Source organism: Camarhynchus parvulus, chromosome 9 (genome assembly GCF_901933205.1).
Source record: "Camarhynchus parvulus chromosome 9, STF_HiC, whole genome shotgun sequence".
Taxonomy (NCBI): domain Eukaryota; kingdom Metazoa; phylum Chordata; class Aves; order Passeriformes; family Thraupidae; genus Camarhynchus; species Camarhynchus parvulus.
The window spans coordinates 9,092,873-9,118,451 of NC_044579.1; the positions used below are offsets into that span (position 1 = coordinate 9,092,873).

The 25,579-nt window shown below is 40.8% G+C and overlaps 1 protein-coding gene across 1 annotated transcript in view; it reads left to right on the forward strand.

Annotated features, from left to right (window-relative positions):
* PDE6D (phosphodiesterase 6D) overlaps positions 1-25,579 on the forward strand; it is a 34,554-nt gene continuing 8,975 nt past the window's right edge. Inside the window, exon 1 of the mRNA XM_030954288.1 lies at positions 1-145. Coding sequence (XP_030810148.1) covers positions 96-145 — 50 coding nt within the window. The 5' untranslated portion in view covers positions 1-95. The remainder of the gene's footprint in view (positions 146-25,579) is intronic.

Here is a 25,579-nt window from a genome sequence, read left to right on the forward strand (position 1 = left end):
GGGAGGGGCGGGGGGTCCTGAGGCTCTGCTGTCACCGCCGCGCTCCCGCCAGGCCCGGCCCAGCCCCGTCCGCCCGCCCGCGGCGCGGCAGGACCATGTCGGCCACGGACGAGCGGGCCAAGGAGATCCTCCGCGGCTTCAAGCTGTATCCTCCGTGCGGGGGCCGTGAGGCGGCGCGGGGGGCGCGGGGATCGCGGCCCCGCTGTGGCGAGGCCCCTGGGGCGGGAGGGGGGTTGCCATGGCAACGCGGTTCTCAATGGCGTCCGCACCTCGGCGGTGGCGGGAGGGTCCCTCGGGGCTGGCACCGGCCCTGAGCCGGCCGGGGCGGGGGGACGGGGGGAGGCCCGTGACGCCGGGGCCGGGGTCCCGTCCCTGCTCTGCGGGTGAGGGGGTCCCCGCGGCCAAAGCCCTCAGCCGGGTGACGGCGACCACCGCCCCGGCGGTGCGCTGAGAGCGGCTGGGCCGGGGGCGGCAGCCCCGGGCAGCAGGAGCCCCCTGCCCGCGGCGAGGACACCTTACAGAGGGCAGGTGAAGTAGCTCTGCGCCAGGAGGATCTGATCCCTTTCCCTCCGGCCTGCGCTTAAGCACCTCTGCTTGGAAAGGAAATACCTGGTGGTCAGGTCCAGGAGCTGCTAAACACCTTGTTCCTTGTCATACCGTGAGGTACTGGCACATGTGTTGGTCGTGCAGTGTCTTTTATTGCTGACGTATTCTGCGTGTAAATGCCTTTCTGTGCAGCTCGTTTAAAAACTTTTCATGTTGTGGCTTTCAGAAAGCATTCTGATTTTATGCCTGTGGTGCCTGGATGTGAATTTAAAGCTGATGAAATGAGATAGATCTGAGCTCGGAAGAGAGGCAAGAGCCTTTGTGCGCCTTCCAACCCGGGATTTCAGCAAAGTAGAGAAAGACTTGACCTAAAGGCCCATGTTCAAACTAAGGGTGTGATAAATAGTGTAGCTTTATTTTACATGTGGAATATTTTACTGAAGTAAATTCTTATAAGCTTAGAAGGCAATTGCAAGCTTGTTATCCTGACCTTTACATATCTGAATATTGTGAGTTGGTTTATATTTCCTTTTTACAATAAAAAGGACAGAAGTGAAGGAAATATCCTCTTGATCAAAACCTTTTATTTCTAGACAGGGTGGTGGGGCTTCTTGTTCTGTGAGATGTTCATAATCTCTATGCCAGCTGTAGCAGGATCTGATTTTCTAGGTTGGATTTAGACAGATAGCTTTTATCAAACTATAAGCAGATGTTTTTCTTAACTTTTTATAGAATCATTGGAGTCTCCCCCAGCTGTTAGTACTGCATCTGGTTCCTTTGCTTCTGTGCTGGCACTATTGACAGTTCTTTGTATTTATGAAGATGTAGAATTCTAGCTGTCAAAACATAAATTAAAAACCTTTTGTGCTGGCAATTAGAAGAATAAGCTTCTAACAAGACCAGACTAAGCTGCTGGTAGAAGTGAGGAGTGCCTTGAAAGTTAAGCCTAGGGAGCAAACTTTCAAGTGCTTTTTGCATGTGTTTGTACATAGTCTTTACTGGATAGCAGAATTTACATAAAGGCCTTTGTCCAACTCTGAATGAAATAATACTTTTTGTTGTTTGCTGTCTTAAAGAGAAAATGCTTTTTGCTCTTTGAGAGGAAGGATGTCAGACAACAGACTAGGATCTCAAGCAGCCATAGCATGGACATGAAGCTTTATTAGAAGCACTCTGCAGTCTGTGCTGAGGTGTCTCAAGTCTAGTCTTCCTTTTTTGTCCTTGCAAAAAAAAAATTTACTTCTGGCAGGACAGTTTAAGGCAAAATCTGGACCACACTTCTCCAAAAACATGGTTGAGTACTTTGATAGCTGCCACAGGGGCTGTGTGGTGCAAAGTCTGACAAACAGGAAAGTCTGGAGAAGCATTTCATAACTGAAACTTTTAGCAAGTTGAAATAGTTGAGAAACATCTCTGTTGCCTTTGGTAAACCAGAAGAGAGGCTGAGCAGACATTCCTCATTTGTGAGGAAGCCTTGAGACACCACACCATCCCCACAGGAAACTGCTCATGCCCAGCTGTGACCACGCTCCCTGCCAGGGAGACATCAGCTCAATTTCCCTTGCCCTGTCCAAGGGCAGGGTTTGTTCCAGGGACAATTGCAGTTTAGAGATACTTTAGCTTCCAGCCACCCTATTGCTGCATGTACTCATTTCATTAATAGAAAGGAAGAGAGAAATGTGTTCTGAAAAACTGTTCAATTTGTACTTTGAGTACTTGAAAACTTTCTCCTCTGCTCCCACAAGGGGAGGAGTTCAGCTTCACCAACTTAAGCACATCTGCAACCTTGGCACTTCAAACTGAACTTGCTTTAGCACAAGAGAGGAGCATGGCATTGAACCCAGGGGCTGTGTGCAAGGGATTCTTTGGGAGGCCAGAAAGGTTGCTAGGGCCAGAAGCATCACTGAGGAAGCAGGCTTCCAAAATAATCTCTAATTTTAACACAACAGCAGACACTCTAGCTGGAAGTCCAGTTCACATTGAGTAATCAGAGTTTCCTCAAACAATTGTGCTTACTTGTGGTTCCTGAAAAGGGGTTAATTACAAGCTTTCCGACTCATTGGGGCATGCTGGATGATTGGGGCATGTGGAAATTAAATTATAGCCTAAATCCACCCTCTAATTTCAATGCAAAGATAGGTTTTCCTTCCTCTATGACACCAGTGCAGAAACATGTTGTGACTAATGTCCCAAAATCCAAGCCAGGAACATTTATTCCCTCTTCTCATGGATTTTGCTATTTTAAAAATATTAAAACCAAGGGAAATATATTTGATGCTTGCAGGAAAATGAGAATATTATATGTTATTACACTTATCCTAAGAATTTTTGTGGCACCAGTTAATATTGAACACTAACAGTCCAATAAATATGGTACAGAAAAATTTTGAAAGCAGACAACAAACAGAGCTTGTCACTTGTTCAGAGACAATATTTGCTAACAGAGCTTATAAGTGTATTTATCAACAAACTGTTCTGAAGGCACTTGTCTGAATAGCAGTTGTTACACTCACCATAATATCTACAGGTAGTTTAGTGCTGTGAAAATGCTCTTGTTTGGCTACAAGCAGCATCAGTCCAGTTGGTAACTGAAGATCCATTTGTGTGAAGTATTGGCCAAGTCTTACTTCTGCAAGTATTTATGCCCATCTGGTCCTGTGATCTCAAATGCATGAAATTCAATTATGCCTTTTTTTTTCCCTCTGGAAGATGGAAGAGTTACTCTGTCAAGCTACAGAAGGGCATTTTACTTGACTCTCACTTACCCCTTCAACACATTCTTCAGATCTTGTTCCGTCATTTTATCTTCAGTATGTACTATTAAATGCATGCATTTAGCATTCTTTATCAAAAGAAAGTAACAGCAGTGATGTACTTCCCCAACAGTCAAAGTTCAGGATTGTTTTATTTTGATGGCTCCCCCTTAACAATTTGTGGGTTGCCTCTTTGCCTGTGTTCTGAGATCTACTTGCACAGAATTATTTTTTCAAAATGTGATAGAATAAGGACTCTGTAGAGAGTTACCCTGTTTAGTGTGGTTTGCCAGCATTTGGAAAGCATCCATGCTGTAGATTAGAAATATCCAGTCATGGTTTGCAGCAGCAGATTCACATCCAGCTCTTGAGGGACCACAGTCCAACTTCTTGAAGCAGTTCTTTCTGTGAGGTTTCAGAACAGCAAGGAGGAGAAACCCCCAATGAGTTGGTTGATTCTCACAGGATGGTTAAAGTGCCACGTCTTGCCTCTCAACACAGGAATAAGGACATTGGCTTTCTATTTCAAATCTTACAAGTCAAACAAGATATCACCTTTTATTTGCTTCTGTACAGAGAAGTCTTATCAAAATGTCTGTAGGGTTAATTGTCCTGTAGCTGTTTATCAGTTTAGGATAAGTTTTTCCATGAACTTAATTTTAAGGCTGTGTAGTAGCCTTTTCTTCAGAAGTCTCCTGAAACAAGGCAATACAGTGAACATAAGCAAGAAGAGACAATGTTAACTGACAGTATTAACTCCAGAACAATTACAGAGTTATGAAACTGAGTTTGTGGTCAGTGTAAATATACACCTGTAGCTCAAGCACTCCAACACTTGCAGGCAAAACTTCTCTTGTCAAAGCCTGGCCTACTTTCCTGCAGTCCTCAAAGTTCCCTGTGCAACATCTTCCCAGCTCCCAGAGCTTTTTCCAGCTTTATTCTCACCATTGTTTTTCTGCCTAGGAAGTCTTTCTCTTTGAAAGATGAGTAGAGCTGTTATAAAATACAGTTACACCAGAATCACTAGGAATATCTATGGGCTTTATATTACTCTGCAGAGGGGGAAACTTCCAACTTCATCCTGGTCTGCTGTACACACAGGAACTGAAGTTAATGACAGTCTTGTCCATCAATTCCTAGAATAGTCACTGGAATTCTGAACTAGTTTGATGCAGCATTCCAAAGTTAAGCAATCTAATTAGAAGCAACATTAAAATAAGTTTCCAGTTTCGTTGTTAGGCTGGTAGGTGTTTGGCAGGTTATTCATTTGAAATGCTTACCTGCTGCTGTGTTTACAAAACTAACAAGGGAGCAGCTTTAATTGGCTTAAAGATTCCCTTTGGTTTTGAGGTTTCCTCTGTGCACTTCCTCAAATCTCACTCTGTATAAATTCCTTGCATTGGAATAGGAAGACAAACCATCAATTTCATGGGTTAAAAGGAGCCACTGGCCAGCCAAAAGATTGAACAGGACTTGCCAGAAGCTGGGACATGTACTCTGTAGAGACCCAAATCAGAACTTGCACATAGCTTGCTCTAATGCAATTTTAAAACACCTTGGAAACCATGAGTTTGTTCTCCCTCATCCATATTTCTGGTTTTTTGAACCCTCTTACTTTCTACAGAACTTAAAATACTTTACAAGCAAGAGTTGTCCACATTCCCAGTTAGTCTGACTGGAACAAATTCTCACCATGGGAGCATTGAGAGATCTTTGTTTCAGAGACCAGAGTTTCACCCAGAAGCTTTAGGTGGGTTGTAGTTGGTAGTTGAATGTCATGATAGTCAAGGTACATTTACCATATCAGAATTATTTCCAGCATTTGCAGAAGTTCTCTACTATGCAATGATCTCTAATTCTGGCATGCTAAACACAGAGTCATCATGTTTCTTATGACTGAGTCATGAGGCACATCTGCAAATAAAGCAAGAGCAATTTTACCAGGTTTGGTTTTACCTGCCTGATTCCTGAGTAAACGTCAAAAACTTCACGTCCTCCCCATGTTAACTTTCATTGAAAAAAGTGTGAATATTTAACTGCTTAACCTGTGATTTGCATTGACTTGATATCTGAGCTACAGTCAGTTGTCTACTTGTCACATTTAATGCAATCCCTTTGTAGTGTTGGAAGTGGGGGTTTGTGCCCATGACAGTGGAAGGGGCATCACAGGATACAAATGAATTGCCAGGTGCCACAGAGAACACGTCTGGCATCAGCTTCAAAGTGGAGGTTGGCATTGGAGTTCAGGTTTTTCTTTTTAATCTGCAATATTGCTTTAGCACTTTGTAGCTACAAATTTATATCTAAGATTTATCCTTTGATCTCTCCAAAGCCTACCCATCCAGCATTTTACTGGAATTATGGTTTCAGTATTTTTAATTGCTTGCTTAATGCCAGCCTAATGAAGTACTTAAAATAATGCAGGTGTCATTAGCAAAATTATTTCCCCTTGTTTCCTTTGTATCATATTAAGATATCAGTTACTCTTTGCATCCTTGGAAGCCATTGGTGCCTTATGCTTCAGCTGTTGTTACAGTATTTGAATTTCCACAGAGCAGAAGATAGTAATTTAATCCATCAAGTGAGAACTGGTAGAGCTTCTTCCCCCTCCTCCCCTGCATTTTCACAGCCAACATACAGGATAAAAGCCAAGCTTACACAGATATAGAGTACTAGGGGAGGTATCCAAAAATCCTCAAATTAAACAGCTACTGTTCAGAGGAGGGTTTTTTAATACAGATATCTGATGTGGTTCTTGTGTCTCTGGCAGAAAGAGTTTTCTGTTAGCTAAAGCAGCCTTAGTGTGGAAGCTGATTTGACTTGTTCTTACAAGTTTATCTCTGAATTTAGGCTGATCTTAGAAATAAAGTTGAGTCAAAATTTTACTTGAAATTTGTAAGATAGAGGCTACTATATATCTTACATTTATGTAAGAAAAACCTCTTCTATTTCTCTAAGTTGGGAAGTTAAGGCAACTTCAAATTTGAGCTCAGAGTCTGTTAAAGATAAACCAGTGCTTTGCTTACATCCAGCAGCCAGTGTTTGTGTAGAAGTAAGAGGTATGCTGCATTCCCAGGTACAGGGAACAAGCAGAAAACATCATGATCTGTTAAGGTCCCCACGGCAACATTGAATTTTGTCCTTTTTTCCCTGCATATTAGTATCAGTGAGTTTATAAAATTTAGTTAATTAAAAGGTGATTTTTGCACATCTGTTGCTCTCACATGTTAAGGAGCACATCATATGTTTATTCTAGATGAGCAATAAACTGCAGTAGCAAGCATAGAATATTAAAAGCTTTTCTCAAGTGCTGCCTTTTTGTCCTGAGACTACATCAGGAGCCCTCACAGAAGCAGGTTTGTCACCTGTGTAGCATCACTGCCCGAGCAGTTTGAGGGAGTATCCCCATGCACTCCTTGGGCATTGCTGTGAGGTTTCCCAAGCCCTTTGGCCTCATGCCCAAGCAAACACTGTAGGACTATTGGGAGGCTCTGTCCAGAGGACACCTGACAGCAACCAGGGTTCTCTTAGGAACCAGATCTCAACTGCACATTGCTAAATTCTAGTTGACAGCCAGGATTTTCAGCTGTGATTATGAGCTCGAGATTCCATTGTTGTATTTCTCCTGAACAGAGTTCTCATTGTGACAGAAATGTTATGTATAGAGGAGACTTAAGGGAAACAGTATCAGATTAGTTCGGTCATGAGTGAGTCTTTGAGTTGATTATGTTCATGACTAGAATTTCAGGCAACATTGTTTTGGAAGAATGGCAGGCTTAGGTAAAAGGAGGAAGGAAAATACATTGGTTTTTTATTTTCAGTCAGCATTTGGGATAGCAGTGCACAAAAGAATATTACTAAATTTATCCCGTATTGAAAGAATTGTAACTAATTAGGAGCAGTAGTCTTCCATTAGAGATTGAGAGCGCAGGGCCTCATACTTAGTAGTTCTACAGAGGACTATTTATATGGGTTGGTCTGTATGCTACACTGTACATAACCTTCAGCTACTCTGTAGCAAGTCAGAAGCTTATTTGGTCCTTGGGACAGCTAATTATATCCATCTTTTCTTATTTATCAGGAAAGCAGGGAAGATCATACACTTTACTCACCAGTGAAAGCAGATTGCCTGCATGCCTCTTTCCTCCTCTTCACATGACCTAATTTAAGCCTTTTGAGAAGGAAGGCTACACATTCTTGGAATCAAGAGTTCATCTGATGTTTTAAGTGTCAGAAACTTCTGATCAGGGACAGCCTGCTGAGGAAGCAGAGGGTTAATGTCAAGTCACTTTGGTTTGGAAGGTCAAAGGAAATTGTATTTCAGGAGGCAGTGGAAAAGCTGGCTATTTGCATGACTTTAAATAAAAAACTGATGTATGGGAAAATTCTTACAGAAACCCTCACTAAGGGGGACCCAGTTTTGATTCAAGTGTTGGTATGAGCTGTTGCTTACTCTGCTTAAGGGAGTTCTGCAATACCCTCAACTGCTCTTGAAGGAAGTTTTGCAGAGAGAGAAGGTAAAGGAACAACCATTGTCCCCATTAATGTACTGCCATGCGGTGAAATACCAACCCATCTGGAAACTGGACACCAAGAAATGCCTACCAGCCTTTAACACAGGTGGATCTTCTGAAGGTACTTTAGACATTTCACTTCCAGTTTAACTCTTTAGAGTAGATTTTAGTGCACTAGAATACTGGCATGTTGGTTAGAGTCCAACTTGAGATTTCACTGTTTCTCTAGGAAAGTTACTTCCTTTCCTAGAAGCTGAAATAAAAAGGAGAAAAGTCCTTCTGTTTGTTACTTTGCTTGAACCTTAGTTCAAGCCTTAAAGTGAAATTTAAAAACAGCTCAGTCCCGGGAGTGGCATCCTGCTTCTGAGCAAAGAGACATCCAAAAATACCTGCTCTGGCATTCTTCCTGCTCCATGCTTCTGTCACAGCAGCTGTACAGAGCATGGGTTGCCATCCCCAGCTGCTTGTTGCCTCATTTTCAGAGTCTCTAGCCAGGCTGCTCAGAGCCCTGCAGCCTCCTGCATGCTGGCTTAAACAACTTCAGCCACAGGCTGAGGAGCAGGACCTGTGCTGGTTGGCAGTTCTACCAACAGCTCAGCTGTTCAACTCGAGAGAGAAATTGAGAAGCAGCTGGGGAGGGCTGTAAGCAGAGTCCTCTCCAGGCACTGCTGCTGCTGGATGTTATCGCTACAGCCTCAGATCAGATAACTCAGTGCAGCCTCATGCTGTGTTCTCCAGCACTCAGCATCACTTTATCTGAGGAGGCTTCTCACACAGCATGTTTAGTTATCCAGCACCAATTCTAAAAACCTACCTTTACCATTATTAGTTGAGCATTTTAGCTTAAATATGGTAAGTCTATGGTCACATAATTTCATTTAAGAGAAATGCATTTGAGGTGGCCTTGGTAAGGTAGTCCTTTTCTCTTTGCCCTTGACCAGTACAAGAAATCCTTAGCATTACTGTGCTGTGTGAGCAGTTACTGCCTGGTCACCAGGCAAAGTCACAAAGAGGATCTGGAACCATGCAGCAAGTGCCATTAGTGGCTCTATTCTGTGCAGCTCTCAGTGAACCAGACAGAGGAAAACATTGGCTAAAAACCATGCAGCCTTGGAGAGCAAATGCATGTTGTTTTTAAATACTCTTTCCAGGAAGAGACAGAGAAGCTGGTACATTTCTCAATCCCATTTGGGCTGTCCATTTATGGAACCCTCATTAATCCACAAGGCATTGTTACAGTTGTATTGTTGCCATTAAAACACAGTACTTAAACAGCTCCAGAAAGGAATTATTCTTTGTGCTTCCCCCCATAATTCCTTCAAAGGGAACTGCATTATTCTACTGCCACACTGACCTGAAGGGTTAGCTTCAGAGGAAGGAAGAAACACTGGTTCCCTGGTTTTCCAAGCATCTTCAATTCTACCACCAGAATAAGTTCCTTTCCTGTCACCACTGGCAATCCCTCCACGACCACCTTCTCCCCATCTACGCAGATTAGAGGGGAGGCATTAACCAAGCAGCTGTAGCACAAACCTCTGCTGCTGATCCCCCAGCCATGCTGCCCTCTTTAAGGTTCTCTTTCTCATATAACTACAGCCCTGCCAGTGACCAGCTGAAAATGTTTCACAGCTCCTGATGGTCTCTTGCATTTGTTTGCACTGGCAAAACAGTACCTTGTTTTCCTGCTTAGTAACATTGTCTACAGCATCCCTAGTGCTGCCAGTTCTGAAATAGTAAATGCAGTGAATGAGGCAGTAGAATGTTTGGAAAGGTGCAAATTCAAATTAAAAAGGGCTATATTTTAATGTAGGCACATCTGTAAAGGGTGCAGATAATGGCAGTTTTCCAGCTTTTTGTGTCTAACTTCTCCACATTAGCATTCACCTTAACATGAATGTTTATGAAGTCCACACTTTGAAACACCAAAATAATATTTTATAAACATGACATTTTTATTCTCTGTAAGTCTAGCTTTCCAGTAAGTAAATTTTTATTTTCTTATTATTAATACCTATATTGAAAGAATCAGCTTGTGAGGTACAGCTGATTGTATTTATACATTCTGTCCTTTTTCACTGCAGAAATAAGATAATCCATTGCTTTAGCTGAAAAATATATTAATATATTTTTATTGAAATTGCAAAAAATCTGATTTAATGTATTCTGAAAATTTAACATACAGCAACAAGCATGTTAAAATAATAAAATTTAAACCTTAGTATAAACATAACTCTAGATTTTATTGACAGTGAAAGCTATAAGAGCTGCTTGGAAGCAGAGTAGAGTACTAGAGGTCACTGCCGATTTTGTCGTTTCAGTGGAAGTTTCATTACTCTGTCTCCATAATAATGTTGTTTGCTTGGGGTTTTTTTTCTGAATTCCAATGCATGCTAAAGCAGAGAGATGCTGGTTTGGGCACAGACCCTCCATCTTCCAGATCATGGTGATCCTGGTGACGTGCTCAGAGGTTCACATCAGTGTAGGTCATGTTACTGGAGCTGTAGAGGTTGATCAAAGTACAGCATTCAGAATAAAATAATTTTGGAGGGGAGGTATTTTACCTCCTCTCAACTGATTTGGAACTGAGTTGTTTCCTTGTACTTTCCCTGTTTTGCTGTAGTGCTTTTCCAAACAACTCTCTCTCTTTTCAGACTGCCATACTGTTGAACACTGTGTAAAATGTTGGGATGGTTAAATTGTCAGATCACTAGTCCACACTGCCAATTGAAGCACTTCTCATATTCTGGAGATTCCTAAAAAGACACAGTGGTTCTGTTATGGAGTCCTTGTTTTTCGGCTTCAATCTGCATAAATCCCCATTTATTCCTCTTCTTTGCAACCACTCTGAGCAGTCTCTGGTCCATTTACAAGATTAGTTCCCTCCTGCAACTGCCAATCATTCCCTCCTGACTGTATTTTCATTTTGCTTTCATTCTCCACTTGGTCTGTACGCTCTAAGTTTTCCTCCCGTCCTCAGAAGAGACAAGATAATGAACTTGTTTTCCTTGAATAATCCTAGTCCTGTCAGTTATAAGTGGAAAACCAAAAACTATTTGATCTGTATTTGCAGCATGTGATCCTGCCAGCATAGTAGTCCAGAGATAAAACCACTTTAGTGTCTCAGATCCATGATTTTTCTTTCTCTTACACATTAAATAATTATGTTTGATTCTCACTTTGGTCTTGTCCTCAGTCTAGAGGGCCACTGACATCCACCTAGGTATTCACATCCTTACTGACTCCCTCAGCTTGGCATTGAGGTGTTCATAATCATTTGCTGCCCATTTGTGCCTGGAAAAACAGGGTAACTGGCAGTGAGGGTGCTCTTCTTGTTTAGTCAACTCTTCTGGCTGTGAGGGTTGTACAGTTTGCAAGGCCAAAGCATGCCCACTTCTCATGCAGACACAGTCCAAGTTAAAAAAAACAGCAATCAAAACTGAAGTATTTGTAGCTCCAGTGACATTCAGGCCAATACTATCCACAGGGACTGTATATCCAAGGAACCATTTAAGCTAATGCCAGGAAAAGTGTGGCTTGTTCCTCTGCTGTGCTGTGTCAGCAAATAGGAGATTGACATTTGTCATTGTGGACTTTATGAAAGTGCTTGTTGTGGCTGTTTTCTCTGACTGATTTGAATTTTTATTTTGTTTATTAGATGGAGAGTGTGAGTGCCAGGGCTAAATGCTGTTTTATATAAAATCTCAATAAGATTAAATCCCCTTGCCATTCTGTAATTAATTTCAAGGATATTGTGTTGTTTTCCCAGAGAACTTGTGGTGATCTCTAGATGCATTCCTGGTTACAGAACAGCTCTGGATTGAAACAGTGAGGGATGTGCTCTGTGTGACATACTGTGGGGCAGTTAAAGATTGCAGAGGTTCAAAAAAAGCGTGAAGTGCTTTGAGTAAACCACCTTTAGGAGAACTGAGTGACTTCTGCTCTACCAACTCCAGCACCACATTCCTGCCAGCACAGGTTCACTGGGCACAGCTGGGAGACTGAACAAAACAGCAGTTCTGTGCTCAGCCAGTATTACTTCAGCTGCAATAGTTAGTTTTCACTCATGTCATAAAGAGAAACCCTTACAGACTAATTACCAGATGTACTGCAGCAGCAGCACTTGTCCCCTGAAGGCTGCAATTGGCATTTGCTTTCAAAGCTGTGTAAAGAGGATCTTTTTGGGATACCATTCATTTTTGTCTTTTTCCAGCATTACTTGTGAGAAAGGGCAAATGAGCCCACCTGGAAAAGGAAATTCAGTTGTCTGGCCTATTTTTCTGAGTAGCACACAGAGCTGTAATCTCACCTTGAGGGAATACACACCATCTTTATGCCAACTGGCTTGGGCAATATGGAATTTGTTGGTGCCAGGAGTTCTTGAACAGATGTAGCTCCACAGTGTAAATGTACTGCACTGCATAAAGCACTGTCTGTACTTTTCTTCCCAGTGTCACAGAAGAGGTGCCAATGTTGTTGGAAAAAGCTCTAGTCTAGGTAAAACCACATTGTTCACATGCTTAAACTTTATCCCAGTTTAACCATTTCTGCTTCATTTCCCCACTGTACATACCTTTATCCCAGTTCCAAGTCACTTCAAAGCTTTGGAATTGGATTCTCTTGGTGGAGAATAAAAACATTCAGGCAAAGGTTAAATAAGGGATAGTTAGCTCAACTCTAAATTCACTTTGTCCGTTAATCTGGATTGACTCGACTGGAGTGACAAATTTCCAGTTAATTCAACTGCCAGAGAAAGGTACTGTTTAAAAATTAACATTGTGTTCAAAAGGTGTTCAGTAAGGGGAATTCAGACAGAATCAGTGTGTGAATGCAAGAGAAATGCAGTGCTTGACCTTTTGTTCCTGCTTTCTCTTGAGAGTGCCAGCAAGAATCTCTTTAAGTGCTCCCTTTACAGTTGATTTTGGTGGTGTGAACACCTGCCTTTTAACAATTAGAATAAAACTCACAGGCTCATTTCCTGGAAGGCAGGAGCTATCAGACCTAATGACTGCAGGCTTTATTGATCTGATGGGGAGGATTTCGAGCGCTGACACATAGCCTGAAGTTTCCATGGCCCAATAAAAATCCCTGGGTCCCTGAAGTCCTTTGCACAAATGAATTCTTCCTCTTTTACAGACTTCTCTGAAATTGAGACCTGTCTGAAGACTGAGCTACAGATTTTCCCCAAAATGTTTTTACAAAGTCTTTTTCAATAGTGATTTTTTTTTTGCTTTGTTCTGTATAGGTGGAAATCTTACTTGACAGCAACACTGAAATCTCCCCTGGCCCAGTTTCTGTTCTCAGCTGCACAACTTAAAGCACGCTTTCAAACACAGTTTTATTTCTGCTCTTTCCTGATTCCCTGGAAGACCAAACAAAAGCAACTTTATATCAGAAATGTAAAAAGTCAAGGGCAGAACTCTCTCTGTAGGGACAACCCTCTGTCCTTCCTGTGAAAGACACCATTGAACACCTCTTGATATGAAGATGCCTCCTTTCATGTACCAAGCATTCACCAGTTGTATAAGATTGCTGGAGAACAGCAGAGTGTCATTTGAATCCCTTAAAATGATGGCTCTTGAGGACTTTTGTGGTAGATGCAGTTGCTTATATATCCAGAGTTAAGGATATCTGCCCTCCTGTGCATGGAGGGGTGTTTTAAGGACAGCTCAGAACGGGATCTCTCCCCAGTAATAGTGTAATGTGCTTGTAGCCTCTTCCAGCCTTTGAGCAGTTAACCAGAAGTAAAAAGTCTTTCAAATGTACAAAATCCTTGATTCTGCCCTGGGCAATCTTTTGCTGAGGAAGATTTTTAAAAATCACAATTCCTCCTGGTTGTTAAATTTGATGTTCAAGGACTTGTGTCAGGGTCCTTGCCAATACAGGTCTAACTGTGGAATTGTCATGTCTTATACACCAAATCTGGGGCATTGTTTGTTTGGGTTTTGTATCATGAAGACTGAGAAAAATAGTTCCATTAAAAGATGAAATATATAATATATTCTTTGTGGAATATTTTTTGCCAACAGAAATTACAATAAAATTCTTGAGTAAACAGTATCCACTTGAGAGGTAACCAGGCTAGCAGGGCTGTTGACTGCTAACACACTAATCACCTACTTAATGTTAATATATAGCAGTACAGGAATGATTAATAGGAGGCTTTACAAGCATAGGTGTCTGGGTAGTGCATGCATCCTGTGTGTGTGCACAACGTGCTGCTGACCTCTGACATGGGCAGCAGTCCAGAGGAGCAGCAGGAAGAGCCTGATGTTGTTGAACTGCTGGACGTGCAGTGGTGCTGCTGTACTGTGCCTTTTTTATCTTTGGAAATGAAACAAATAAAGGCTCTTTACAGAGAGGAAGCCTGGTTGAGTTGCTTGGAATTCAAGCACAAAGAATCCAGAAGAATTTTTGCACTATTGAGAATGGCAGGCTGGTAAAATAGTGGGTTTTGAAATAGAACTCTCTTGGATTAATAAGGGAAGCCTTTATGCAAAGTATTACTGTAATTGCAGCTCATGTTCTGATTGCCTTATCAGGGGAGATGCATCCTCAATGGCATCTTTGTTTGTCTTACAATGAAAAGAGATAGAAAATAAGCAATTAAAGCAGACTTATTGAAATACCATAAATCTGAGCATTGAGCTATGCACTTCTAGCTAAGATTTTTGGTTAGTTTTTGTATTAAAAAAAAAATATTGCTGCAGTCTGTACTTGCTTTGTAGTATGTCCAGACTACTGACAAAGGAAAATTTTTCTCTTTTTGTTTCAACTATGATCTTTTCTCTCTTCTTGCTTCTCATCCTGAAGCAGTCTTTTATAAATGTGCACATAGAAATTAGAGGTTAATTAACTCTGTTGTATATTTGGGATCCTTGTTATTGCAACGAACCTTGTAAATAAATACTACAGAATCTGACAATGGTAATTTAAAAAATAGATGGGCTTTGCTCTGATTGTGTATCAGCTGATATTTTAGTAGTGAATAGTATATTTTTATTGAGCTTTATGAAAATGAAAAACAAACCCCTTGCTCCCTATTTTGTGGTCTAGTGCCACCTAGACATGGGCAAGTCCAACATTAAATTTGTTTCTCCCAGGAACAGAAGATTCCCAGGGAAAAATCATCAGACATCTTTTATGTAGTGATAAGCACATATATTTTCAAAAGAAAATGGCCTGGATTTATCCTGTAATACCTCATAACAGCAGTCTAATATTAGTAGAAGATTAACATTTTTCAGTCATTTAAATGTGAAATCTTTATGGCATAGATTTTGAGTTAAATCTCAAAGACTCTTGCTTTCTAGTTGTGTGTGTGTGTCTGTGTGTTGCTTAATCTCTCTGGCCAGTACAGGGGATGTTGTGATCTCCTCGTTAAAGACGTCACACTGAGAAGATTGGAGTAGAGGAATAAATAGAACAAGTGCTAGAAAGCCAAGCAGCTCATCCTGGTTGAACTAAAATGCACCCCACACAAACCCCCTTCCCCATAGATTTGTTTCTCCTAAGTAAAACCCAGGTCCTATTTTGTAGAGTATGAAACCAGCTCATTTGAGGCTCTGCTTAGTATGTTTGCATGGGTTTCTGAAATGTTGTTTTACCTAATTGTGCAACTCAGTAGCCTTGTTTTTTACAGGTTACTCCTCTGGTGGAGAAAACAGACAAGGGCAATAGCTCCCAGAGGGCAAAGAGGCTCAGAGTTTGGCTGGTGAGGTTCAGTATGGAGCTTGAGCACCTAAAGTTCTGCTGTATCTGGACTGGCTGTGTGCAGCCCCATTGGCCTGTATTCCTGACCTGTGCACCAAAATTAATCTGGGCAGGGGCTGCCACATCTGTCCAGGCTGACTCTGTCTCCAGGTGCCAGGGGTACAGTCACAGTGTGTGTCCATGAGACAGGTCTGCTGCTTCTCCTTGGAGCTGGCCTGTGTGGAGCAATAGGGCTCTCAGATGTTCAGACACCCTTCAAAAGTGATGGGTAGATAGCTAAGATTTGAAGGATGGCCCACTGAAATGTTTTAATTGTTTGTGATAATAAATTGCATAAAAAGAATTGTGCATTGCACAAGAATAAGTGGAAAATGAATCCTTGCCCATGCTCAGCAGGATCTGGTGAGGCTGGAACTACTGAGAAATTTTTCAAGCAAAGTTAAGTTAGGAAAAGCTTGCTGCTGGAAATTACTGCTTTTTTCCAGAAGTTTTTTTATTCCAGCACTGTGCATATTCTTTGTCCTCCTCTGATGCCAATAGATTCTGAAAGAATATAACAAAAAAAGGAAACAAGGCAGGATGCAACAGCATGGACATTTCCACACAGTCACTTCTTGCAATCCAGCTCTGGGAAACTTTAGTGGATACGGAAACAACGAATCCCAAAGTATATTTCCCTTACAGTGCAGTGCAAGGGAATATCTCAGTGTCACAGGGCCATCTGTGGATCCTTGTAGAGCTGGTTGGCATTTGTTCTGAAAGCACAATTGCCTAGCACGGAGTTTATTTTTAGTTTTTTAACCAAACAGCCTCAAGAGTTGGGAATTTCTTTAAAATTTAATTACTCAGCCTCTGTCATCCTGTGTTCAAGGAGTCTGACTTGAGGCTGATGATGGAGTAATGCTAGTACCAGGCTGTTTGGACTTAACCAAAATGTTTGTTCATCTCTAGGAGTCCTTTAGACTCATAGTCCTCTCTGAATGTCATTCTGTGCAAAATTGATGGTCTCTTTGTACAAAATGGAGCCTGCCTGTCCCTGCCAGCAGTGAACAGCCATAGCATTTGTCCCAAGACTTTGTCCTTTCAGATTTACTGCTGGCTGCCTTTTGCAAAATTGTGCTGCAGTTCCTGGAGCTGGCAGTTGTGAGGACAATTTGAATACATGGAAAAGTGCTGTGTTTCCACTCATTCACTGGGCTCTCTTTTACACCTAATGAACTGTGGAAGGAAACCTTGTCTGTTGAAGCATGTTAGAAACTTTGTATCAGGGGCATCACTAATTTTTAGAGTAGTGATTTTTAAGCTTAGGTGGCTACTTGCCTTAAATCAGCAAAAAGAACTTGTGGTGTTGAGCGTGACGTATACACTGAATTCATTGGAGCACTTTGAGCTCAAAATATACTGGAGTGTCCAGACTTAGAACAGAAAAAGAAAAGAAAATATTCATAGGAGCTCGAGTTGAATTAATATGAACTAAGGCAGGAACAAATGCTATATTTGCCCCCATGACTTTCCTGTTTTGTATTTCTGGTGTTTATTTGTCTTAAAAAATAATATTATTGATACATTTCAGAGGCTTACACATTTTTCTAATTTAGAACCATTTTGCTTCTGTTGTCAGAGACAATACAGCCATTTTGCTGTCCTGCTTTAATATGGCATTTTAGACACTTAAAAGTCCTTCTAATTCTGCAAGCAGTCCTCTTTATTTCCTTCCTTCTCCCCACTTCCATTAGTAATCCTTGGCAGTGATTCAGAACCACCCTGCATTTGAGATAGGATGACTGAGAAACCAACAAAAGCAAGAGAAACAGAGTGAAGGAAAGCACTGGCACCCACCCCACAGCATGATGGCAGCAATCTGTGCTCCTGCAGCCACTCCAAGGTACAAGAAGAGTTTCCATCAGCCAGGGAGCACAGTTGCTGGCTGCCTAAAGAGAGAGGCAGTATTGTCTGTTGAAATACAAGTCTTGAAGCCAAACACCTCCTGAGATGTCTTTCCTGCTCTCTTACTGATTCATTGTGTGGCTGTGGGCAAGTCTCCATGCTTATTTCCCAGTCTCTCAGCAGGCAGTTATTAAAAAGCTACTTTGAGAACATGAGTTGAAGTTTTTGAAGCACAGTGTAGTACTAGGTAAGGTTTAAGTTATTGATCAGTGAGCTGTACTGTATTGCCTGTTCAGTGGGGTGTCCTGTCTCTCCAGTTAATTGCTGAGGTTTGCTTCTTGTTTAGGGTGGCACTTGCTAGATGACAATGATAATGACAATGACAATGTGAAGCTATGCGCACTGGTAGCACAGTTCACGCCAAAGCCAAATCTCTCACCAATTTCCAATCTGCATATCTGTTCTTAGGAGTACATGATATATTGGTGTCTCCAGTAAATTACATATTCTTTTCAAATACATGAAACTGATAAATCTGGACCACGAGAAGCAATCTTTGGAGCTCAATAGGCTGGTGTGCTAGAGAGCTCTGTATGAAGAGATGTGAAATGAAGGAGAGAAAAGAGAAATTAAAGACTAATGTGAAAAAAAAGCACATAGTCCCTACATAAGCACGGGCAGTTGGAAGTCATGGAGGCTTTTTGTGTTGTCAGTTGATTGTTTTACCAGGGGACACTTTCAGCCCAGGATACTGCTTGGAGTTGGATGAACAGAGCAGTGGGGGGACCTGCTGATGCTCAGCTTTGCCATTCTCAATAAACATCACTTTGCTCAATAGAGAAATTATTGCAGAGGCCTTCAAGGAACAAAGGCATCGACTGGCCACAAGCAGTGCTGATAAAACTGCCTCTTTAGAGCCTTTTAGGTTTGCCTTTTCTCCACTTTTCACACAAGGCTACAGGTCATTCAAGTGAAACTGTATGAAAATGCCAGCTAAGCAGCCATGTTTATCCCTTTTAAAAATTTGGTCAAAGAAGTCATTGTTCCTCTGCTCAGGTCTGTGCCCTTTCAATATGAAGAAGTGTGAAGATCCTTTTAGACATAAAAAATCCAATCCTCCAGTGCTGCAAAAATGACATGAAATCAATCCAAGCTTTCTTTTATAAGCAAGCCAATATAAAGCATATTTTAAAACAGCTGAATAATTGTATAAAATAAAGAGGCATATTGAGGTTTAAAATGCCTCATTCCATTAAAGCTGATTTTATTGCATGACTGTCGTGACATCAGCTCTGTAAAGAACAATAACAATTTACAGGGAGATAAATTCCTGTGAGGGTGTCTAGCTGCAACCTTATCTATGAAAATGAAGTTATGCAGCAGAACCCCTTGATAGATTGTTTCCATGAAACTCCCTCGTTCACTTACTGCTGTGAACCTTGAAATGTTACCATAATAGTTTAGCTGGGAAGAAATGTTTGTTTTGAAGTAGTTAAGACAAAATAAAGTTATTTCAATTGCTGAATCACTTTCAGTGTTCACTTGCAGAGAGGAAAATTGTTTGATGTGCTAAAATTAAAAAGTGGACAAACTGATTCCAATTGTTTTGGGGTTTAAAGAATTTAACTTAATTTTAAGCATTCTGGATGTGGCTCCTCAGTCTATCCTGTAACCTGTCTTACCTTTTGATATAGGCCAGGCATCTTCTCTAAGTTCCAGTGTTTTAATTGTATTTTTAGCTTCTTTTGTATGCATGGTGTTTCTGTTAGCTTTCTCTGTACTTACATTTGGTTTTGTTCTAAGCTACAAGGAACCCACTTTAAAATTATGTTCTGATAAAGCCCTATGGATTTTAAAGGTCACATTCTTTTCTTGGATGAATACATCATTCCCATTGACTCACCTGCTGTTTCTACAAACTCAGAGTATTACTGATGACATTAATTATGTTAATATTCAAAGGGTTCTTAGCACAAGCTCAGGCCTTTCTAACATGCTAATTTGTGAGATGCATTTAAAATGCAGGGAAGATGGGAGGAGTTGGGTGTTACTGCACTGGAAAAGAGAAAATAATTTTCTTTGTGCAATTCCTGGTCCTGCAAGGAATGATGAGTTTTTCCAAGTTATTGATTGTTTTACTGCCTAGACTGTAAAGCAGTCTCCAAATGTGATCACATGTTGTTTTTCCTGCTGAGGCATTGGTAAAGGAACTCTGTCAAGGCTATTGAGATAAGCCAAAGAAAAGCCTAAAAAACACAGGCAGCAGAAAACAGCAGAAAGCCACTACATTGCTTCAGCTTGCTTTTATTCTGGCACTGTTTTCTTGTTCTAGGAACCATTTTAACATCTGTCTCTAGAGGAAACAAAGCACAGTTTTAATAGTAGCAAACGGATCTGGCGCAGAAGGCAGCTTGCTTGCTCTGACAGGGGAGTCTGCCCCCCAAGACAGTGATGTGTGTGTAGATTTAATTTGAAGCTTTTTCTCACTTTGAACAACATTGTATTCATTGTACCATAAGTACATTTTGGGTTTTACTTTAATTTTTTTGTTAGGGATTTAAAATCTTAGGGTATGGTGTTTGGTTTGAGATTAGAAGTGGTTTGGTCTCCCTGGGTTGAGCTCAGTTCCCAGAGAAGTGCCTGGCATGCTCTCCAGGATCCCTGTCTTGCAGGGTTTGCTGGTGTGCCAGGGTAACAGGGCAGTCTCTTCACCTGCTGCAGGCAGGAGCTGCTCAGGAGTGTCAGACGCTGCTTTTGTCTGAAGAATTCAAAGGTTACTTGCAAATGCCTAAATCAGTTTCTATTACTCAGCAGTGACAAAAATTGCTGGACTTTCTAAGAGTTAAACTTCTTCAGACGAGACTCATCTGAACTTCATCTGACTCATCCTGAAGCAATAGTGTCTACATCCCTGATCAGCTGCTTGCAAACCACTATAATTTATTCCCTTTTCCCTTTTTCCCTCCTGATGACCCATAGCTTCATCTTCAGTAGGTCTGTAACTCTTTCCTTTAAAATGTACATCCATTTGTTTCTTGCTCCTTTGGTTTGAGGGAGAAAGGAAGAGTCAGTGAAATGGAAGTCTGGCTTGGTTGGCAATACTTGTGTGTATTACTAAAGAAACAAAACATTCTCTCACCCTGCCTGCCCATGCTGGACACTTCTCCTTCCAGAGTCTGGCAGCTCTCCATCTTCATTGTTTTATTACAGGTACCTGCTTTTGTTAAGACTACTAAAAGTGTCACAAATTCTGATTTAAATATTTAAGATTTGGAGAGATTTCACTGAATATTTTCAGACAGTTAATTGCCAACAGTGAAAATGAAACATTAATTTAAACTATGCCTCACTTTGCTACCTGTTATCACTAGGGTGCTGTGGTGTAGAGATGGATGTTAGTTGTTCATTTTGATGAAAATACTGAATAATATTTGTGTCTTTCAACCTAAATTGTTTGAAAACACAGACTTTTTTCACTGGATAAAATTTTTATTAGCAAATGCTGGAAGTAGTTACTTCATTTGCAGTGTTTGTAGAAGTTCTGTACTTGTCTATTGGCATCCCATTGCAGCTGATCTGGCTGTGAACAGACCTAGGCTGCATTTTTGTTGCAGAGTTCTCCAGTGTGACTCAACATGAGCCCTGCTAAGTTGAAATGTATTCAGAGATTCAAGCAGGAAATACTTGGGGTGAACATAGCTCAGCTTCAAAATGGTCGCCCAAGGTGCAGGGAGGATGTGACACACAGCAGGGAGCACTGGAGCTCCACTGCCCAGTGGGAATGGTCAGAGCTCTGTCTGCTTTACACAATGGAAGGGAGCAATATTAATTTCTGCCCTTTTAGCATAGTCTATTGCAGCTAAGGTAAGGTTGGCATGGTGTGCAGTAACTTGTGTAACTGTCTTTCCAAATATGGGCCAAGAGCAGCTTAATCCAGAACTGGCTGATGGATGTTAGATGGAAATTCATTGTGTGATACCAGATCTGTGCAGAGACGCACAAAGATGTAAGGCAGAAAGCATAAAGGGAAGTACAAAGTATACAAGTATATGATATTGTGTTGATCTTTTTGCTGTGGTGCTGTAGCTGTTAAATACATCCCTCTGATTACATAATTTGCTGTGAAATTACTTTGTTGGTTGCTGAGGATTTTTGCTGCATTTTGTCATGTGCTTCACATTAATCTGTGGATCTCCCTGGCTTCTGTTGTACAGCAATTTGTTTTGTACAGGAGACTTTAAAAGCAGTCGCTTTTACAGCAAGTGAAGGAGTGCCAGGAGTGCTTTGAAGGGATAATAGGCTTCCTTCCATTTGAGGATTTAATAGAGCACCTTTCCAGCACCTCCCATCATTTTGGGAGCACAATAACCCATATCTTATGCATCACTCCAGGAAAGTTGGTTTATAATAGATGAGTTTTTTAAAAGTTCTGCCCCTGTAAGAACTGTCACAGCATGTTTTCAGTCTAATCAGGAACTCAACAAAGTGTGCTGCTTTCTGAAAGCAGAAGTTGACAGTACTATACCCCAAGGCTCCAGTAATGTTTGAGGAATAACTCCCAGTTTTTGTGTTTTGGTATTCCTGTACATAGAGTGGATGGATGCTCATTCAGTAGATAGGATTTTGCACTGAATTTCATCCTTAGGCTAAGAGGAACACTGCCAGCTTGTGTTCTTGTGGCTTATTAAACAGCAGACAGCAGCATTTCTCATGAGTGTGAACAGAGTGAATTCAAGGACCTGAATCAGCAGAACATCTGTGCATATGCTTCAATTGAAGCACACTATTAGGAGTTCTGTGGAAGAGTGATTTGGGAATTGTAATGAAAAGTGGGAGTAGAGATGGCATAAGCTTACAGCATGAATGGCATGAGTGGAGGGGAAATGTAAGGCCATTTAGGTGGGCTGCTTTGTAGTCCTGTAGTTTGATAGTTACTTTGCATAATTTATATTGGTCCTTATTCCTCAGACTGGATTGAAACAACTGAGATGAAAATATACTTCTGGGATAATATGTCTGATATAAATATAACCCCTAAAGTTTGATCTCTACTTCCCTGTAAGGTAACATGCTTCCCTATGCTATGACTGCCTGGTTGTGTCTGCTTTTCACAACAGACCATGTAAAATCAGGAGGGAAGGTTGGTGAGTCCTGATCAGAAGCTTTTCTGGGTCTGCAGCAGAGATTGTTGTCTGAATTGTTCAGGGCTTTCAGCTCCACCTTCTCCCAGAGGACAGGTCTCATTAACATGTTATTGTTGAGATGTTGTCTGCACCTGGCAGGTAGTGAACTTTTTTTATGTTGCATTTCATGTGGAAAAAAAAAGCTGGCAGGGATGATGAAAGACCTTCCTTCTAGGAGTGGTTATGAACATTAGCCTTGTTTTTATTATGAAATGTAAGAGTACAGCAGTTCCTGAGGTTTTAGAATGGTGTAGACATAGACAGCAAGGAATAAAATGAAAAATGGATCATTTTAATAAGAGAAACTATACCTACTGTTTGTCACTGCCTTTGGGATATTCAAGAAGTGCTAAAGATTACAACATACAAATAATAGTCAGGGAGATTGAGGCAGAACTTCTTTTAACTCTATACTACTTTAATGATAAATTTTGTTTGTACTCATTCTCTTCCTCGAGGCTACTCTTAATTACAAGTGTGGTAATGCAAGGCAATCTTTTGCAATGCTAATACACTGAAAGATAAAGGATGTACATTCTGATTTGTTTGAACCAAGTGATCTCTATGACAGATACAAAAAAAGAAAGAACTCCTGACATCAGAGGTATTAAAGAAAGCAAAATTTGAATTTAGAAATGTACAAACCATTTCCCTTCATCAGGCTAAGCAAAACAGGTCTGTGAGGGAGCTATTTAATGTAATGTATATAAAGCAAGTCAAGTTCCAGCTACTACAAAGCTTTTATGTAAGGCTTTGCTGACCCAATAGGTGGTGGAATATAAATAGATCAACATACACCCTTCCTTCTGCTGTTCTACCTAATCCTTTCTTGCCTTCAGGATTGAAGAGTATTTGATCTATTGAGTCTGAAATCAGACCTCATTTCCAAAAAAAAAAACAACCCACCCCAAGCCCCCAAAATACAAATGAATGAAAATGTAATGGTGTAAAGAGTGAGGAACTGAATTAGGAGTACACTCATGTTTTTCCTTTCCCCTGCCCTCCCCCACATATACAAACTTCACACAGCTGTAACTGCCTGGCTTCCTACTTGCTCTTACTACCCCTGTTAAATGGCTTTGCATGAAAGTCTTCAGAAAGAGTAATTGTATCAGACCAATATGAACTTTCTCCTTTTCAATAATGCTTAAAATGCCCTCCTCATTCTGCCTGCAGGTCTCCACTGCTGCTCAGGAGGTGGAGCACTCTTTATTTTTCGTAACAATGTCTCTCATGCTGGGGTGGAAGAATCTTAAACCAATTAAACACATTAGAAGATAATAATGTGTGTGGGTTTGGTTCAAGATCTCCATTTTCTTCGCTCTGGGGTATGTCGTGTTACCAGCCTTTCTATCCAAGCTGACAGAAATAGTGTTGATAAGCTGCTAACTAGGTAAGCAGTACAGCTGCTGCTTTGTCAGGTATTCGTGTGTCAAGAAATCACTTGTGATGGGGTTTGCCTCTTTTTTTTTTTTTAATTCCATTAAAGTCTCATACATTATCTCAGTTTTGACTAAAACTTTTTTCAGATGCCTGTTTCTTTTTAAACATTTATTATTTTTAAATAATTAACCTCTTGTACCTGAAGTGTTTTTTCCAATAGAAAGAGATTGTGTGTGTGTGTCTGTTTTTTTAAGATCTGATTATTTGTTCTTCCCTTTTAATAATGTTTAGTTACTGGGAAAAAAAACGTGTGAACTGGCTAGTGTATTCTGAACCCTTCAAATATGTCTGGGTCAACAAATTTTTACTCTTTGTATACACTCTGATTAGCAGGTTGATTTTGTTTCTTCATTTGCAGAAGTTGGAGAAGCATGCCCTGAACCAGCACATGGACTTGTCAAGGTCAGAAAGCCTTTGACTACACTGATATTAAACCTTTATTTATTTGATTTTTTTTAAAATTTACACAGGCTAGCAATGTTCAGATTGTTTAAATACAAGATATTTTTTAGGAACTGTGGTGTGCATTGCTGATGCATGGTCTCATCAGCAGGGTTAGAGCCTTGAGCTTTTTATTTATTCTTCCTCTTGAATTTGACAGTCATAATACAAAGCATGGGACAGGCTGTCCTGCATGGATTTACTTTTACAGTGGAACATCCATAAACAAAATAAAGCCAGATAGCACTTTAGAGATGTCCAACACCCCAAATGTTAACATACATTTTAAATGTTAACATTGTTCAACACAGCAGCATAACTTGTATCACCTTTCTTGGACTGGACTGAGAGAAATCCTGATAGGGAGAAGTTACAGAGGTCAGTAGTGTACAGTAGTGTTTTCTCTCACCAGAAATAGTAGGTCACTAACACTATAACTGTGTATTTCAAGTAAGGATCATAATTAAACTTCAGGCTATTTCTCACTGAAGGGCACTTCTAATATAATACTTTTGAAACTAGTGAATGTGATTTAAGAGTGCTCCAAAAATTGACAAGGGAAGAGGGATGGGAAGGCAAGGCAAGTCATGGCAAGGAAAAGGAATGGTCTATTAGTTAGAGTACTGATAGAGCAGCTGAGAGGCTGGCTCAGTTCCTTTACAGTGCTGGCTTTGCTGTCCTGGTCAGTGTTTCATTTCCAGTTCAGAGGAGCTCGGCTGGTGCTCAGTTTGGCACTAGACAGCCTGTGGCCAAACCTGGGAGCTCATAACTCTGACTGATATTGATAGTGAACAAACAGCAAATAAATACTTGTGAGAGGACCATTTTTTAAAGGTAGTGCAGGTTTTTGATAATCAAGTGCCCAATTTACTAAATTACTGTTCAGCTAATAGTTAAGAGTGTTTGTGTGGCACAGTGTTGGGAAGATTAATGAGTGTGTCAGTGAGATGCTCAGATTGTCTCATTTGTTATTTTCCCCTCGTACATGGCATTTGATAGATGGCACACTGCTTTCTATGCAAATAGCTTCACCCTGGCTAATTCGTATGTTTGTGTGTGGGAAGATGTATGGAAAAATGGTGGATTTTTTTGGCATCTTAAA